A 19,024-nucleotide genomic window follows, 5' to 3' on the forward strand; every position below is an offset into this window, starting at 1 on the left:
ATTTGTGATCGTCTCTCGCCGTCCTGGGGTCTCAGCATGTACTTCCTCTCCTGGTTAAGTCAGCTGTGCAGGGGTTTATCCAGACCCATCGGAAGGACAGCCCAGCCAACCTGGGGTTCTTTCTCCCGAAGTCTGGCGCTGAGTTCACAGAGGAGGATTCCAGGTGAAAACAGGGAAGAGCCTGTTCTTTGCAGCCATTTCCCCCCTGATAGCTGTATGTATGGAGAAATGGAGAAGTAGATCATTTCCTTTTTATATTCCTTATAATGCATTTTTTCATTGTTTTTTGTTGTTGTTGCTTTTGTTTTTTAACGACCCTAGAAAGGTAACCGCATTGTAGTCTGTTCTGTTTGGTTGATACTACAAGTAGGAAGCCAAAAAGAACCTTTCACATTTTTGATATTTTTCCAGAGTACAAGTGGCTATTACACACTAGTTTCATACTACAGCTATATCGTTACTGCACCATCAAACATCTTTAATTCCTAATATCATATTTCATTTCGGGAAAAAAGTGTAATATTTAGAATTGGGCAATTAGGATTTTAGGTCAGTGCAACTGCTAGATCCAGAAAAAGCTAAGTTTCCTAACCCAAAGCAAAAATTTGCATTCAAACAGTTATTCACTTGGCTTTTGACACATTGGCAGGTAAATTTAATACTGGATGAATCTACATGCTCTAATTTACACATTTCTACCTGAAATATTTAAGAATCTGTGAATTGAGAATATTTTTAAGCAATCTGCAAGTAATATATTTTTAATATTGCTTTTTACACATTTTTTTTTCCAAGAATTCAATAGCTTTGTTGCCAGGACCAACACATGTGGAGAGTTACGTTCTTCTCACTTAGGCCAAGAAGTTACCTTGTGTGGATGGATTCAGTACCGAAGGTAAATTGAGTTATAAGTGGATGGTGGGCCAAGGAGCAGTGGCAGACCCTGTCTCATAATAGAAAATGGTTGAGGTATAGCTCAGTGGTAGAGCACCCCTGGGTTAAATCTCCCAATACCACCAAGAAACCCCTGAATGTATGGTAATTGTTTCCCGAAAGCAATTTCAAACCTTTACTAAAGTTTTAAGTATTCATGAGAATAAAAAGCTTTCTGTAACCCCTGCAGGACTCTCAAAATTCACTGAATTCTTATTTCTCATCTTTGTTTTGAAAGATCCAAATGGTGTCAGTCTTAGTAAGTACCAGAAGAGAATAAAAATGAAGCTTGGTCCTGGAATGGACTAAAAATAGCCCTGGGCTAAATAAATTGGAAGACTTCCTATGACCAGTAAACCAGAAATGGGCCCACATCCTAGAAACAGCTGGGAAGCTTCAATAGCACGGGGAAAGAGCTTATTTCATCCTAATATTAGGTAGGGAAAAAAAACTAAAAGCACCAACAGTGGTTTCTTAAGATCAGAGCCTATTTTTTGTTGTTTAGCTCTGTATTCCAGACCATATGTGAACAGATTCAAAATACATAGGCTGTGTGACCTTAAAAGCATATGTCCCAGGGCCTGGGGTTGTGACTCAGTGAGCTCGCCTACCATGCATGAGGCATTGGGTTCGATCTTCAGCATCACATAAAAATAAAGGTATTGTGTTCACGTACAACTAAAAAAATAAAAATAAAATATATTTTTTTTATAAAGTGTATGTCCCAAGTGGGTGGATATTTACCCCATAAATTTGGTGATTTTTGTTTCCTGAACCCAAAATCTGTACCTCTTTCAGATACTAAAGACAGGATGAGGAGTGTAGATTGTTAAAATGTTGAAATTTGGGGAATTTTTTGGTGATTTGTAGAATTGTTAAATTAGTAGTTGGAACTCTTCTAGGAAATTTCAGATCATATACCTTTTTAGGAAGGAAAAAAACCTTAACATTGCTATATTTCAAAAATGATTTCTAATACCATATTATGTCTGAATTGCACCTTATAAAAAGTTTCCACGTTTCATAAAATTATCTTATGCAGACTTAAGCCAATGAAAAGTTCTTTTAATTTTTTTTTAAATTTTTAGTTGTAGATGGACACAGTACCTTTATTTTATTTATTTGTGTGGTACTGAAGATCAAACCCAGTGCCCCCACGCATGCAAGGCAAGCTCCGTACCACTGAGCCACAACCCCAGCACAAGTTCTTTTAATTTTAAATCTGCTTTTTCATTATTAAACTATCTATAGAAGAGTAGTGGGCTATATAAGTGACCAATTAAATTGAAATTTTAAAAAATGACTTGTTTTCATTAATAAGCAATGTAGACAATAATTGCATAAATATAGCTAATGAAAGTACATAGTTATTCATAAAAAAGGAACATGATAAATTGCTTAGGGTTTTTGTTTTGTTATTGAACTTGTTTACTCTGATTAAACTTTGGGCTTAGAGATTTTATCCTAAAATGTTCATTTTATTTTTCATTAATCAGGCAAAACATCTTCCTAGTCCTAAGAGATTGCCACGGTCTTGTTCAAGTTGTCATTCCCCAGGATGAGGTAATAGAAAGTGTCCTACTGTTAAAAGCTTCTTTGATGCTGTGGCTACAGAAAGCTAAGTAGTTTGATATAAGTGTGTTTGAGATTTTAAATTCAGGGGCTTATTGTTAATAAAAACTAAAAACTACCATAAGCAACATTAACATGCCAAACTGGAAAAAAAAAAAAAATGTGTGCAACTCATGTTACAGAAAATGGCTTCTCTAATAGCTAAAAGGCTATTAGAGCCAGGCACGGTGGTGCACACTTGTAAACCCAGCAGCTGGAGAGGCTGAGGCAGGAGGATCAAGAGTTCAAAGCCAGCCTCAGCCACTTAAGGAGGCACTAAGCAACTCAATGAGACCATCTCTAAATAAAATACAAAAAAGGTTGGGGATATGGCTCAGTGGTTAAGTGTCTCTGAGTTCGATCTCCAGTACCTAAAAAATAAATAAAAATTAAAGAGTACTACAAATCAATTAAAAAAAAATAGACCAGTGGGTTGGGGATGCAGCTCAGTGGTAGAGCACTTGCCTAGCATGCACAAGGCATTGAGCTTCATTCCCAGCACCACAAGAAAAGAAAGAAAATTTACAGAAAATATAAATGGCATGCAGACAAATGAAAGTATACCCAGCCTCACTCACAGGTAGAGCAATGTGAATTAAAACTACCCAGAATTGTTTTTAACACTTTGGATTGACAACACACTGTGTTTGGCGAAGCAGGTGCTCATACATTCTTGGAAGGAGTACAATATCATCGCTAGCTGTATGGAGAGCAATTTGGCAATATCAAATTATAATTACATATATACTTTGAACCATTCATTTCACTTCTGGAAAATTACAGTTATCTTACATCTAGACACAGATGCAAAATGTCATACATAAAATGATATTCATTTCAGGATTATTTTTAATAGAAAAAATGGGAACTACAATGTTCTCGATAAGATATTAGTTTAAAAAATAATGTGCATCTTTACAGTGAGATATAGAAAAAGAATGAATGGAAAAAGAATGAATCTCTTTACTAATAGGGAAAAAAATCCAAGATATATTGTTAAATGAAAAAAACAAACAAAAAAAACCCGCATCAGGATATAGACAAACATGTACAGTGCTGTTATCCAGATGAACTATGGTAAGAGATGGAATGTGTGCTCACTGTGTGCATGTTTATACGCATTGTGAAATGAATCTGCTAACATTGGGTGCTTCTGGGGAGGGGAACTGAGGTCCTTGAAGACATGGATAAGATGGAAACTTTTATCTTTTCTATCTTTCTATACCTTTTGCATTTTGAGCCCAGCGAAGGGAACACCTGATCTAATTACTTATCATTCATATTAGATAAAAGAACTGCCATCATGCCCATTGGGCACTGTGGGTGCCTAGTTGTGGTAATTTTTACAAATGCTTCTATGTCAAAGGAAAATAAGATTTACTCAGCTAAGTGAAATAGAAGTGGTGAACTATTTGGAGAACGAGGACTTGGAGGTGAGCATAGCTACCGTATAGTCCATTATCACTATTGGACGTAACTGCCCCTTAGACTAACCCTGGAGACAGTTGTCTTCAAAGTATGAGGGAGGTGTTTGCATTACTAATAGTTGTTCTTATTTTCCTTTGAGAAAGTTTTTAAAACTCTTAACTGATAGTTTTACTTGCTATATTACATGGAGTCAAAATAAGGATGCAGTTTGCCAAATGTATTATAATACAGTCATCTTATGGGAAGTATTATGGGAGGTAAGTTGTGAATATTAACATTTTTCTAAGCCATAAACTTTCAGATACCTGTAAGTTCATTTGTTTCTTGGAACTGTTTTCCTCCTCTGTAGTCAGCTGCTTCTGTAAAGAAGATTCTATGTGAAGCCCCTCTGGAATCTGTGGTGCAAGTGTCCGGAACAGTCATTTCCCGACCTCCAGGACAGGAAAATCCAGTTAGTAGTTTAGAAACTGTTTATGTAAATTTTACCTGTTTGCATTGGCAATATCTTTATACACATTCAGGCAACATATACCTGTTGTCTGTTAGGCACTAAATGCTCAGTAAGTTCTACCGTTAAACCTATAGATTTCAACATCTTCATTACAAATACATCTATATAAATATGCATGCTAAGACAAAGTATCATCCATGGATAGGCACAAGAACATCAAAGCCATGCACAGACGTATATACTATACACTCTAATAAGGACCTACACATTTTACATCTGTGAATAAAGTTGTGTGTTTTGTAAATGTGCATCATGTACATGTCCTGATCAGCAGTTTTTAAAATAGGTCTTTTCTCTCTGTCTTTAAGAAAATGCCAACAGGTGAGATTGAAATCAAAGTTAAAACAGCTGAGCTTTTGAATTCCTGCAAGAAACTGCCCTTTGAAATTAAAGACTTTGTGAAGGTACTAACTTCTGTTATTAATAAAAGAGAATGTTAATGACCAGAATTTCCAGAGCTTTTTTTTTTTTTAATATTTATTTATTTATTAGTTATTGGCAGACACAACATCTTTTGTTTGTATGTGGTGCTGGAGGATCGAACCAGGGCCACACGCATGCCAGGCGAGCGTGCTACCGCTTGAGCCACATCCCCAGCCCTCCAGAGCTTTTTAAAGAAAAAATTTACCTTCTACAAAATTAAACATCTTACCAACAAATTGTTCTTAAATAGCGGCAGTTCATTAAGCTGTTGCAGTCTGTAAACACCTAGACTTTTTTCAGACAGGTTGAAATATGGGTCTATCTTTAAGACTAGAGGTGTTATATTTAAGTTCTTTGTTGCTCCAAAATGTTTAATGTTTTGTAAGAAAATTTATATCTATCTTGGAAATCACTGAATGGTGTAGGGGAATCCTGCACCTATTACATTTAAGCCTCTAAGAGTGATAAAATTGTGGTTAAAGTGACTTCCCAAGCCCAAATATGTAAATAGAATTACTGTAATTTAATTTAAGATGTTCTTTGCCAAAGTTTGAGGGATCACCGGAGCTAGATAGCACTGGGTAAGTACACCCAGATGATTTTCAGCTGGGTCACTGCTACAGGCTTTTTTACTAGAGTGCTGGGGATTAAACCCAGGGCCTGATATGCCATGCCAGTGCTCTATCCAGTCCTATATACCTCATTTTAAAGTGATCTATTCAGGAACTTTTAAATTAATTCTGTAGCCACTTAGTCTTATATTTATAAGTTCTCAATACTCAGAAAAAAAAATAATGAAATTACAGAGTTGACCTCAATGTGAGAAAGAAATATACAGATTTCTCAAGATAAGCATTTAGAAAGTGAATTTAGAGGTATTTCTTACTATTTCTGTTTCTATTATCTAAGAAAGGAGCTATTTTGGAGGGAAATGACTTTCTTTAAAAAAAGTACTCAGCACAAAGATGGATGCAGATTTTCAGCCTTGAACATAAGCACACCTCACCCATTTCTGCCAGTATAGCAGAGGAGGCTCCACCTGCCATCCCTTTACATTCCTTACCCTTACAGTCAAGGGTCTCCTCCAGGTAATAATTAAGTCAGCAGTTTTTGATGTGTTTATTTTGTTTTGTTTTTGTAGCAGGGATGGAACCCCAAGGGCACTTAACCACCGAGCCATACTCCCAGCCCTTTCTATTTTTAATTTTGAAACAGCTGAGGCTGACTTTGAACTTGCAATCCTCCTGCCTCAGCCTCCCAAGCCACTGGCATATACCACGCTGCTGATTGATATTTTTTTTAAAAGATCTTTAAAATTTTCACTAGTCAATTATGGACTTTAATGAATGGATTAATGTTTAATATAATAAGTAAATTTCAATCAGTGAAGGGTGATGTTAATACTCATGAATAGTAAGAAATGTAAAATCTGTATTAGTAACAAACTTAAAAGTTGTAGGAGCTGAGACTGGCCAGCTGTACACATGGTGCAGATAGCAAGCTGTAGGCTTCCTGGTGATGGAAGCTAAAGACAGAGCTAAAGATAACACCTGTAATTCAAAAAGTAAACATAAAAATCTTTAAATTTGTTTAGAAAACAGAAGCTCTTCGTTTGCAGTATCGCTACTTAGACCTTCGTAGTTTCCAAATGCAGTACAATCTTCGACTGAGGTCCCAGGTGGTCATGAAAATGCGGGAGTACCTTTGTAATCTCCATGGTAAGGGAAAGCCTGAATATCCTTTGGGGCTTTTTAGCATCTCTTAGGTTGTATTCAGTTTTATTTTATCCTCTCCTTCCGTCATAGGTCAGGTATTGGGAGAAATTTGGACCTGACGCCATGTGTAGTTTTTGAAGAAAATTTATTTTACAGGTGTTTGTCCTAGAGCATAGTTTAGTCACTAGGTGCTCACTGGGTCACATATACTTCCTTTTGAAGGTAGTAATACCTGTTACATTGTTTAACCTAGCATTTCCCATTGTTATTGAAGGCAGGACAGCCCTTTGGTTGTTTCTACAGCAGAAGTTTTCTTAACGTTTTGTTTATATATTGTTTACTTATTCATCATTTGCTGGAAATTTGGAAATGGCTTGTGAATTTAACTAGATACCTTGATTAGTTCTGGGGAAAAACTGCACTATTTGTGTTATTGTCCCTATGCTTAGAACGTTTTGAATACCAGAATAATTTAGTAAATAAGAATCCATCAAGTATTTAGGATTATTTTATATCAAAAGTATCAGCTTTATAAAAGAACAGAATCTTTTGAAAAGCTTCAGATTACTTCTTGGACTTATAAAAAATAAAACTAGGGTTGGCAGCTTACTTCAGCCCAAGTTATTAATTAAAGGAGAGCCTTTCATTTGTTGGACTGTAGTATAGACATCATATTTGACAAATTCCTATCTACTAAATTCTGATATTTCTTTCTTTTTAGGGTTTGTGGATATAGAAACCCCAACACTGTTTAAGAGAACCCCAGGGGTATGTATATTCCTGAAATCATTCTCTTAATAATGTCTTATTAGTTGTAAAACTGGACCACTTTGCTTTTGTATTTACTTGGTCCACTTTTATTTTTATTTCATTTTACTCACTACCACAGGATGGTCACTTAACTAGACTGTCTTAAGAATTGAGAAAATTGAGTCAGTAATTTGAGTCAGAACCTTTTATTTCATGGAGATTTCTTTTCCTTGCAATTCATAGATGTAAATCATTAATGAATTGGTTCCTTAAAAACAAAACTCTTGTTTATTAAGAACTGACATTTTGAGGCTGGGATTGGGGGTGTAGCTCAGTGGCATAGTGCTTGCCTAGCACATGTGAGGCACTGGGTTCAATCCTTAGCACTACATAAAAATGAACAAATAAAATAAAGGTATTCTGTCCATCTACAACTACAAAAAAAAAAAAGTACTGACATTTCAGCCAGTCATGGTGGCACATGCCTATAATCCCAGTGACTTGGAAGGCTGAAGCAGGAAGATCACAAGTTTAAGGTCAGCCTCAGCCACTTAGCAAGATATAGTCTCAAAATGAAATAAAATAAAGGGCTGGGATGTAGCTCAGTGGTAGACTGTCCCAGGGTTCAATCCCCAGTACAAAAAAAAAAAAAATTTTTTTTAAACCAAACAGACATTTCTAAGCGTGCATTTCTAAGTGTGTAAGAGTGTGTGTGTGTATGTGTGTGTGTGTGTTTAACCGCCCCCTTTACCATCTCTTCTCTGTGCTGGGAGCAACTCTCCTGAAATGTATATCATATTCCAAGCTCCTCTCCACCCCCATCTTAGTCAGAAGCACTTCTCTGTTGCTCAGCACCCACTGTCTGCATTGGTGCTGAGACAGCAGACACACAGATGAGATCCTCAGAAGCTTGCTGGTCCCACATCCCCTGACCTCATTTGTCTCTAGCCACAGTGTCCAAATCAGCATCGTTTCAAAGGACCTTGACACAGCACCTAAGTTCACTGGGGAACATTGCTCTTTAGTTAATTTCATTGATGAGCTGAAGTATACACTTCCATCAGTTAGTTATACCTTGGGTTTATTTTTTTTAATAATGTCTCTCCTTTCCCTATCTGTCTTTAAAAGGGTGCCAAAGAGTTTCTAGTACCATCCCGGGAACCTGGAAAGTTTTATTCTCTCCCTCAGAGTCCTCAACAGTTTAAGCAGCTTCTGATGGTTGGTGGTTTAGACAGGTGAGTTTTTTATGCTATAAAAGTTGTCAAAAAAATGAAAAGGGAGAAATGAAAGAAAGGGAAAAAATTTAAAAAAAAATTGCCTGGCCTCTTAAGGTTATAAAATTTATAGGAATTCAAAGAATACTTAATAAAATACCCTGAAAACTTCATAGTAGTCCTCATTTAGTAAAAATTTATTGCTAGGCCCAGTGATGAAAGCTAAGGCAGGAGAATCACAAGTTCCAGGCCAGCCTCAGCGACTTAGCAAGATCCTATTTCAAAATAAGAAATAAAAAGGACTGGGGATGTAGCTCAATGGTAGAGCACCCCTAGGTTCAATCCCCAGTACTGAAGGGAAAAAAAGTTTATTTGGTATCTACCACGTACAAAGGTCTATGCTGATAGATGTGACGAGGTTAAAAAGAAGGTTTTGTTGTCATGAGTTAATAAGATGAGCAAAGCAGAATAGAACAATGAATAAAACCAACTGTAAAATAAACCAAAATATAAATGCATGAAAATTTGAAAACTGTGACCCAGGTCCAGTGGAGTGAGTCTGTAGTCACAGCTACTTGGGAGACAGAAGATGACTTGAGCCCATAAGCTTGAGACCAGCCTGAGCAACAGTGAGGCCCTGTCACAAAGCATAAAAAAGAACTTTACAAACTAAGTATGAAGAGGTTTGAAATTACATTGAAAGCATCCTGAGTCACACCCTCAGAGAGCTGCATTTCAGCAGGGGTGGGGATGAACATGCAATGGCATAGAACAGCAAACTACAGTGTGTTCCTACAGCAGAAGTACCTCAGTCTGGCTAGAGCAAAAAAGTAAAATGCTGAGAAGCACTGACTAGGAAAAAAAGCATCCAATGGTTTACATGACACTCTAATTACCACTGTCCTAAGGGGCCAGAGAATATTTTAGAAACAAAATATAGAGTAGTAACTTCTCTTGGGTCAGCTGTGTATCCAATAAAAGTATCATTTTTTTAAAAAAGTTTCTTATGTCTTTGAGGTATTCATTATTATTTCACAATCTGCCTCCTGATAAGTTTGTGTGTTCTTAAACCCATGACTCAGTTAGTGCTTTGTTTCACTTGTAGATACTTTCAGGTTGCCCGATGTTATCGAGATGAAGGTTCAAGACCAGACAGGCAGCCCGAGTTTACTCAGGTACAAAGTTACATGAACACCAGGGAAGTAACTTTATATACCTAACTTCTCATTAAGTATTACCCTGCACATATGTAGTTAAATTCACCTACAGTTGAGGCTCTCATTATCCAATTTTTGGTCTATTTCATGTGTCCTTTTCATGAGGAACATGGTCATCAGCTGAGGAATGCCAGAGTTGTCATCAATGTTTGATTGTTCCTGACTTGAAAGTCCTTAAAGCAAATTTCTTGTATAATAAAATCTTATAATTCTAGGGCTGGGGATGTAGCTCAGGAGTAGAGCTCTCACCTAGCACCTGTGAGGCCCTGGGTTTGATCCTCAGCACCACATAAAAATAAATAAATAAAATAAAGGTATTTTGTTCAACTACAACTAAAAAATAAATTTTTTAAAAAAATTTGTAATTCTGTATATTGATATTTAATTTGTTTATCTGTGGACTTATCAAAGCCATTATGATTTTATTTCTGTATGATAGCATATTAATAAGTATGATTAAGTGTAAAAAAAATCATACGCTATGGAGTTGGACAAACCTGGGATCACATGTAGTTTCATAACTTCTTCATGGTGGTACACAGGCAAATTACCCAGCTTTTCTGAGCCTTAAGCCATGAGATGGTTGTGGGAACTAAGCAAGTTAATACAAGGCAATAGCATAGTGCCTGACCTAAAGAAGATATGTAATAATATTTACACTCTCTATATATTGTAAGTGTTTTTGGTATAGAATCCTGTGGTAAACTGAAAGCAGAGAAATGTATATATACATATAGTGTGTGTGTGACTATTCCAAGTTAGTGTCCTTGTGTTATTTTGGTTTCAGATTGACATAGAAATGTCTTTTGTAGACCAGACTGGGATCCAGAGTTTAATTGAGGGTCTGCTCCAGTATTCCTGGCCCAGTGACAAAGACCCTTTGGTAGTTCCTTTTCCTTCCATGACCTTTGCTGAGGCATTGGCCACCTACGGAACTGATAAACCTGACACTCGCTTTGGCATGAAGGTATTTCTCCACACTTTTCCAGAATCCTGCTCTCAAATAGTTCCACAGTCTCTTAAACCATTTTAATGAAACTTGTGTTACACACTGTTAGATATATTTTTGTTACCTTGTTACAGAACTACAGCAAAAAAGAATAACATGTTAGCATTAAATTGCTTTTTTTCTATCTAATGTGTTCCAAGATCCATTTCCAAGAGCAAGATACTTGCTATAAAGTCTTTATTACAGTACTTACCAGTTATTGATTATAGGGACATGAATAGTAACTTGAAAGAAAAAAAAGTATGCTTTCTATTTCAAGCCATCATGGTACTTGGAAGGCAAATGATCCAGAGTTCTTCATTTTCCTTGGTCAATAAAAAACTCAAACACTTGAAGACATTTATTCAGATTATTAATATCTATGTGTATGAAAGGACAAGAGTAGAATTTATATAGAGCAGTTTCATTACCAGGCTTTCCATTATTTGCTCTGAGAAAGCAAGTAGCCCTTGAACTTTGTAATGCTGCTGATATTTCTGAACCTCAGCTCTCACAAAAATTTCTTAGAAATTGAATTCTGCCTAGTCAATAAAATCTGTGCTCAGTTTTTAGAATGAAAAAAATATAATGATGGGGTTATAGCTCAGTGGTAGAGTACTTGCCTCGTACATGTGAGCCACTGGGTTTGATCCTCAACACCACATAAAAATAAATAAAATAAAGCAAATATATTGTGTCCATCTTAAGAAATATTTTTTAAAAATAGGATGCATACAAAGTTATAACTGTACATATAGCTACCAACTTAAATACTCATATCTTCATTTGTGATATGGAATAATGGGTCTTAAGTCCAACTGCTTGGGTTACATCCTGGCCATTTACTAGCTTTGTCATCTTAGACAACTTACTTTCTTTTCTGTGTCCCAGTTTACTCATTTATGAAATGGGGATAGACTGTCAGCCTAGTACTCTTGTATGGATGAAATAAATATTTGTAAAATACAAGTTATGATGCTCAATCCATGAGCATAGTGCTTAGCCCTCTTTGAACGTAAATATTAACTTATCAAGATCTATTCCCTTCTTTGAAATCTTATTTGTAAAATATTTTTTGAGATAAAAATGAGTTCATGTTTAATTATCTCTCTTTGTTGCCCTTTCACCAGATTGTCGATATCAGTAATGTGTTCAGACACACAGAGGTCAGATTTCTTCAAGATGCACTTAGTAAGCCCCAAGGAGCTGTCAAAGCCATGTGTGTCCGTGAAGGAGCAGTAAGTGAAGCATAGTTCTGTTTTTTCTGTAGTGTATGTTTTGGAAGTAAATATGTTTAACACTGGTACATTTAAACTTGAGGAAGAAGTATTCTCTTTAAATAAAAATATGTACTTTTCAAAATCTAGCAGTGTCCCTAAAACTCTAAGTAGAGAACAATAAACCTTAAGAATGTGAGTTTATATTCAAGATCTTGGCCACCCTCTTTTTTTCCTTTCTTTTAAACACTGCTATACACTGATATTGTACTTCATTTGGGATAATTTCATTGGCAATACTTTGTAAGCATAAATGCTGGATAGGATTTAGCATTTCGTCATAGTGTTGGTTTATCCAAAGGCTCTTAACACCTAGCATAGTCCTGGCCTGTTGATTTTTGGTGTTCTGAAGATTCTGGCCTCAGTAGGGGAAGCAAAGGAGGTGGCACTAAAAAAGCAAAAGGAAAGGGAGGTAAGAGGAGAAAGGAGAGTGGTTGGGCTGAGCAAGCACTAACTGTAAAGTGATGGGACACATTTAGTACTGTAATAAGTATACTTGCTTTAAAAATAATGAGTCATTCCAGAAGTTTCTTCAATCAGATTACTATTTTGAAAGATTATGCTCGTTTGGATACATAGTATATTTAGAATGGGGGAAAGAACTCTTGTCTTATTACTCTATATTCACTTCATATGTTCAGTGGAAAGTAATTTGGTATCCATACTCTCTCTAGTCCAGATAAAAAGTGTGTTCAGGTATGCCAGGATAACTTATTGCCTGTTGATATTATTTACCCTGTTTCAAGTGTATCTTTTCAGCAGGGGATATAGCTCAGTTGGTACAGTGCTTGCCTCAAGTGTGTCTTTTCTTCTCTAAGTAGACTACAGGAATATATATTATTTTTCACCTCTTTGTATCTCCTGTTCCTAATGAAATGCCCCCTGAGAATAGCTGAGGATAACCAATGTCTCACTTAGACATTAAGATAATTTGAAATAAGATGCAAAGAATTTTAAGAAACTTAATCCAGGGGCTGGGATTGTAGCTCAGTGGTAGCGCGCTGCACTTGCCTAGCATTGCGTGAGGCACAGGGTTCAATTCTCAGCACCACATACAAATAAATAAAGGTCCATCAACAACTAAAAGATATTTTTTTAAAAAAGAAGAAAACATTAAAAAAAACTTAATTCAGTTTATCAAAAGCAAGATATAAAGAATTTTTAAGAAATCTTCAATAAATTTTGAATTCTTTTGTGGATCTGAAATTTTTTTCTTTCACAGTTCAGTTATATTTTATTTATCCTTTGTATTCCACATCTAAAGACTTCTGGGGAAAGACAGCTCTTTCCAATGAGACCTGCATAATTGGGAAAAATAAGACCTATAATAAGTTTTAAAAGTGTGTTATTTAGGGCTGGAGTTGTAGCTCAGTGGTAGAGCACTTACCTAGCACCTGTGAGGCACTGGGTTCAATCCTCAACACAGTATTGAAAAATCAATCAATCAATAAATAAGAGTTAAATTCTTAAAAAAAAAAAAAAAGTGTTATTTAGAAGCCTGTTTATGTGGCACACACCTGTAAGCCCAGCTACTCAAGAGAGCGAGGCAAGAGAATTACAAGTTTGAGGCCAGCCTCAGCAACTTAGTGAGGCCCCAATCAAAAAGTAATGTTTTTAAAAAAACACTGGGGCTGTAGTTCAGATGTAGAACACTCCTGAGTTCAATTCCTCATACAGAAAAAAAAAATTATTTTTGGTCATTTAGAGTTCTAGTGGCTTTGATGGGGTTGGGTGAGGTTAAGGTAGGTAAGGAGGTGAGGCAGCTGGGGCCTGGTTTTCCTCACCGCTTCCTGCTCTGGTTTGTGTCTTCCTAGAGAACAGGATCATCCCAAAGGATGGCAGGAAAATTTGTAATTTAGTAGCAGAAATTAAATTTGTATTAAATCTCACTATTGTGATGAAAAAAACATATATTTGTGTTCCATTGATGTTATAAACACGTTTATGAAGCTGAGTGTCATATTAATGAGTTTTCTTTATTTTTCATCAGAATTACTTAAAAAAGAAAGACATTGAGTCCATTAGAAAATTTGCAGCTGACCATTTTAATGAGGTAAGGAATTAATTAAAGCAGTTTTCTTCCTTTTGGGAATTCAGTATTTTTAACTGATTGCTTGAGCTTTTGAGATATCATTAATTTTGAGGGTCTTGTTATTTCAGATCACGCTTCTATTTATTTTTAAAGTTAATGTTACCCCTGGGTATAACTCAATTTAATTGGAAAATAAATAGAGCCCTACATGCTCAAGGTTTAACAAAAAGCATTACAAGCATGAATGACTTCCAGTATTCAGGGTTATTCCTATACCTATTTTAAAACTCTATATCCAACTTCGACAGACACATTTTATGTTTGAGACCAGCCTGACAACAGTCAAATGAGACTTCACTTTTAGACAATCTCATTAATTTCCTGTTTCTTTATATTCTATACCTTTGCTTCAGCCAGATCAACATTCTTGCAAGCCTGGGATGGTAGTACAGCCTGTTATCCCAGCTACTCATGAGACTGAGGCAGGAGGATTGGCAAGTTTGAGGCCAGCTTGGATGACTTAGCAAGACTTATCTTAAAATAAAAGCATTGGGGATCTTTCTTAGTGGTAGAGCACTCAATTTTTTTTTTTAAATATTTATTTTATTTACTTGTATGTGGTGCTGAGGATCGAACTCAGGGCCTCACACGTGCTAGGCAAGCACTCCACCACTGAGCCACAACCCCAGCCCTGTTTTTAATATTTATTTCTTAGCTGTAGTTGGATGCAATAATTATTCTTATGTCGTGCTATGGATCAAACCAAAGGCCTCGCATGTGCTAGGTGAGTGCTCTACTGCTGAGCCACAACCCCAGCTCCCTTTATTTTTATGTGGTCCTGAGGTTCGAACCCAGTGCTTCACGTGTGCCAGGCAAGTGCTCTATCACTGAGCCCCAGCCGCAGCCCCTCCAATTCTTTTTTGAGGAGGATTGCTTTAAAACAGGATCTCAATATGGTGCCTAGGCTGTTCATATGGTCTCAAACTCATGGACTCAAGTGATCCTCTTGGGTAAGCTCCCAAATAATGGACTACAGGCATGTGCTACTGTTATTTTAATTAAATTTAAATAGCCATACCACATAGCCATGGTTATTACTTCTCCCATCTGCTGTTACTAATGAGAAGTATAATGTTTGTATGGATTTTTTCCTTTACAGCAGACATGATTATTTGATTATTTTTCTCTTTGGAAGTTTTCAGCCTCCTGAAAACTTTTTTTCTGGGGATGGGGGTCAGTGTTGGGGACTGAACCCACAGAATCATGCATGTGAGGCAAGTACCCTAATGCTGAGCAACACCAGCCCCTCCCAAATCTTGATGCTCTAAAATTTCAAGTTTGGATCACTTTTTTTGATACCAGGGATTAAACCCAGGAACACTTAACTACTACGCCAAATCCCCAGGCCTTTTTATTTTTTATTTTGAGACACAGTCTTGCTGAATTGCTGAGTCTGGCTTTGAATTTGTGATCCTCCTGCCTCAGCCTCCCAAGCTGCCAGGTTATAGGTATGTGCCACCGCACCTAGCCTGGATCATTTTTTTATTCAAGTATTGCACACTTGAAGGGCCCTTTCAGTATGAAAGCTCATGTCTTCATCTGGGGAAATTTCTTTTACTATTTAATTATTTTGTTGGATTTTGTTTCTAGGGCTGGGGACTCCGAGTTGTATGTTGAACCCTTTCACATAGCTTATATTGCTTTTTGCCCCCCAAGTCCTTTCCTATCATTTTCTCCATCCTTTTATTCTGTTTTCTAGATTTCCTCAAGTCTTCTGTTGAACTTTTTTTTCATGTTTGTATTTCCAGTAGCTCTCTTCCTTCTATTTTATTCCGATTTTAATGATTTTTTTTAAAATGCTGAAGAATTTCTTCAATGTGTGGTGATTGGGCATGTTTAAGTATAAGGCCTTCTAAAAGCTGGTTGGAAATACAAGGTCCTGGGTAAGGCTTTGTGAATGGATAGGTTTAGGGTGAGCAACAAGGTTACTTGGCTGTTACCCTGGGGACTCAAGGTGTATGAGTCCTAAGCCTCTCCAGGATTCTGCTGGGTAAAACAGTTCCTTCCTATGCTGAAGCTGCCTCCATTCTTTCCTAGGCCAGAGCCATCTTCATCCCGCTTCCTTAACCATCCCTATATCATTTGCTTGGAATCTACCAGAAATCTACTAATATTACTCCCTATGCTTCATTCCCATTTTTTTTTCATTGTGGTGAGATTACTTTTTTAAAATTCCTTTTATGCAATGCTCAGTGATGCACGCCTATAGTCCCAGCTACTCAGAAGGCTGAGGCAAGATCACAAGTTGGAGGCTAGCCTCAGCAATTTAGCAAGACATTCTCAAATGAAACAGTTCAGAGATATAGCTTGTGGTAGCATGCCCCCTATGTTTAGTCCCCAAAACCACAAAAAATAAAATTCCTTTTTATCATTTTGAAGGGATTCAGGGAAGAGAATAGTGATAATCTCATATAAATTCCACTGGGACCAAGAAATCTTTGTACCATGAGAAAATGAATCAATCTCACTTTTTAAAAAATATGAGTAAGGATTATGGATGTAGTTCAGTGGTAGAGGTTTGCCTAGTATGCATAAGGGCCTGGGTTCAGTCCCCAGTACCACAGATGCACACACACAAAGTAAGTGATTCTTTTTCTTTATCACAGGAGGTCTTACCTGTATTCCTAAAAAACAAGGAAAACTGGAATTCACCCGTTGCTAAATTCATACTGGAGAAACAAAGGTTGGAATTAATTAGACTAATGGAGATTCAAGAAGATGATGTAGTCCTCCTGACTGCCGGAGAGCACAAGAAAGCAGTAAGAAGTCACCTGCAGGCATCTGTGCAATGGATGCTAAATGTTGCCTCTCTTCTCCTGTGGATGTGCACATTTAAAATGACTTGTTAATTTCAGAGATGGAGCTGCATCCACTGTTATGTGTCTTTCAGTACTTCTTAATGCACTATGTGAACACTGGAGTCTTTTCATCAGCTGTCAGACTCCATTGGCATCATCACACAAATTAGATCTGACTCAGATTAGGAAATCTGCCTGAGTAGAGGGTCAGTAGTTTTACTTATATAACCATGAAACACTTTTCATTTTTAAGGTTTGCAGATGAAGGAAATTTGGTAGTTGCTGACTTTTGTACATAGTTCATTACCAAGAGTGTGGCAGGACGGCTCAGACTGCTGGAGGGCTGCAGGCTGAAAGACACTCCTGGACCCGCTTAGTCAAGGCAGGACCCTTTTTTCTCAAGAGCAGTAGTTGTAGGTGGTGAGTGCTACCATGCATTGTGTAAATCACCATTCTTCAGGGGATATGTGGGAGGCTGAATTTACCTTTAAGAATCCTTGAAAGATAGGCAAAAGCGTAGTATAAAAATCAAACGAGGGGTTGGGGTTGTGGCTCAGTGGTAAAGTGCTTGCCTAGCATGTGTGAGGCACTGGGTTCAATTCTCAGCACCACATATAAATAAATGAATAAAATAAAGGTCCATCAACAACTAAAAATATATTTTAAAAAATCAAACATGAATATTGAAAATATATTGTAGGCTGGGGATGTGGCTCAAGTGGTAGCGCGCTCGCCTGGCATGCGTGCAGCCCGGGTTCGATCCTCAGCACCACATACAAACAAACATGTTGTGTCCGCCGAGAACTAAAAAATAAATATTAAAAAAAAAGAAAGAAAGAAAGAAAATATATTGTAAATGTTAAACATAAATTCAATTTTTTTCACTGTAATTTATATTTTCCCTTACTATTTCTTTCAAAGGAAAGATTTGTTTTCAGCTTCAAAGCTCAATATAATTCATTATCTTTCCCTTCTGCAATAGCAGAGTGAAGAAATCCATTTAAATACAAATTTTACTATTAATGAATTTCTTAAAAAATACATTGCAATTTTATATAATATAACATTATGCTGCAAATTAATTTGGTGTGAACCAAACATTCTGCTGTTTCTTTCTAAGGAAGGTAGACTACAATTCCTGCTGGACCTTTCTTGAAAGAAAGACACAAGACTGTGGGAAGTAACATTAACTTTCTGAAAAATGTCAGAATGAAGGTGTTCTGTGGGAATAGAATGGATCTCAAAGTGGCCTCCTAGGGGTTGGGTTTGCAGCTCAGTGGTAGAGCACTTGCCTGGCATGTGTGAGGCACTGGGTTCAATTCTTAGCACCACATATAAATAAATTTTAAAAAGAAAGATTTTTTTAAAAAGGTCCATCAAAACTAAAAAAGTATTAAAAAAGAAAAAAGTGGCATTCTAGGCATCTCCAGGCATGTGACACTTTTCTGATAAACTGCCTTCTCAGGGAAACTCTGCACACCATAGTTAGCATTTATTAAGTACCTCCTGTTTACCACTGATCTAAATACTGTGTATATATTGATTCATTTAATGTCCATGCCAACCCATGAGAGAAGTACAGATATTGTTATTTTTAAAATAAGGAAACTTGCTGGGCATGGTGGATTACATGCCTATAATCCCAGCTGCCTTTAATCCCACCCACTTGGGAGGCTGAGGCAGGAAGATCCTTTGAGCCCAGGAGTTCAAAGCCAGCCTGGACTACATAGTGAGATCCCATATCAAAAATAAATAAGGGGCTGGGGCTGTAGCTCAGTGGCAGAGTGCTTGCCGAGCATGCATGAGATACTGGGTTTAAGCCTCAGCACCACATAAAAATAAAATAAAGGTATTCTGTCCATCTACAACTACATGAATAAATTAATAAAATCACAATAGTATCTTGGATTAAATATATTCATCCCCTTTACTGTGGATAAGGGCACAAAAGAGTTCCTAAATAGCCACACTGAGGCTCCAAACCAAGTCTTTGAAGCTCTGCTGCCTGTGTTCTTAATCACTGGATTACTAGGTGCTCACCACCCAGTTAGCTAAGACTGCTAGTCA

At 36.9% G+C, this 19,024-nt stretch overlaps 1 protein-coding gene and 1 long non-coding RNA gene across 20 annotated transcripts in view; one reads left to right on the forward strand and one right to left on the reverse strand.

Annotated features, from left to right (window-relative positions):
- Positions 1 to 29: 29 nt before the first annotated feature.
- Positions 30 to 19,024, forward strand: part of Dars2 (aspartyl-tRNA synthetase 2, mitochondrial) — a 24,066-nt gene continuing 5,071 nt past the window's right edge. For 5 of the 8 annotated variants that reach the window (XR_013426363.1, XR_005730536.2, XM_005319789.4 and 2 more), the window contains exons 1-13: positions 30 to 163; positions 796 to 895; positions 2,430 to 2,496; positions 4,322 to 4,423; positions 4,792 to 4,887; positions 6,501 to 6,624; positions 7,343 to 7,389; positions 8,500 to 8,606; positions 9,691 to 9,760; positions 10,590 to 10,769; positions 11,921 to 12,028; positions 14,058 to 14,120; positions 16,766 to 16,918. Coding sequence is in view for 4 of the 8 variants with exons in the window: in XM_005319789.4 (XP_005319846.1) it covers positions 37 to 163; positions 796 to 895; positions 2,430 to 2,496; positions 4,322 to 4,423; positions 4,792 to 4,887; positions 6,501 to 6,624; positions 7,343 to 7,389; positions 8,500 to 8,606; positions 9,691 to 9,760; positions 10,590 to 10,769; positions 11,921 to 12,028; positions 14,058 to 14,120; positions 16,766 to 16,918 (1,344 nt within the window). In the remaining 4 variants the exon portion in view is untranslated. Of the gene's footprint in view, positions 164 to 795; positions 896 to 2,429; positions 2,497 to 4,321; positions 4,424 to 4,791; positions 4,888 to 6,500; positions 6,625 to 7,342; positions 7,390 to 8,499; positions 8,607 to 9,690; positions 9,761 to 10,589; positions 10,770 to 11,920; positions 12,029 to 14,057; positions 14,121 to 16,765; positions 17,378 to 19,024 lie in introns of all 8 variants that reach the window. The other 3 variants (XR_013426364.1, XR_013426365.1, XM_078022335.1) reach the window with 3 other exon arrangements.
- The window catches only part of LOC101963015 (uncharacterized), a 14,141-nt gene continuing 12,712 nt past the window's right edge, over positions 17,596 to 19,024 (reverse strand). For all 12 annotated transcript variants that reach the window (XR_013426375.1, XR_013426382.1, XR_013426379.1 and 9 more), the window contains one exon: positions 17,596 to 17,761. This is a non-coding gene — a long non-coding RNA (uncharacterized LOC101963015). The remainder of the gene's footprint in view (positions 17,762 to 19,024) is intronic.

This window comes from Ictidomys tridecemlineatus, chromosome 10 (assembly GCF_052094955.1).
Source record: "Ictidomys tridecemlineatus isolate mIctTri1 chromosome 10, mIctTri1.hap1, whole genome shotgun sequence".
Classification (NCBI taxonomy): Eukaryota; Metazoa; Chordata; class Mammalia; order Rodentia; family Sciuridae; genus Ictidomys; species Ictidomys tridecemlineatus.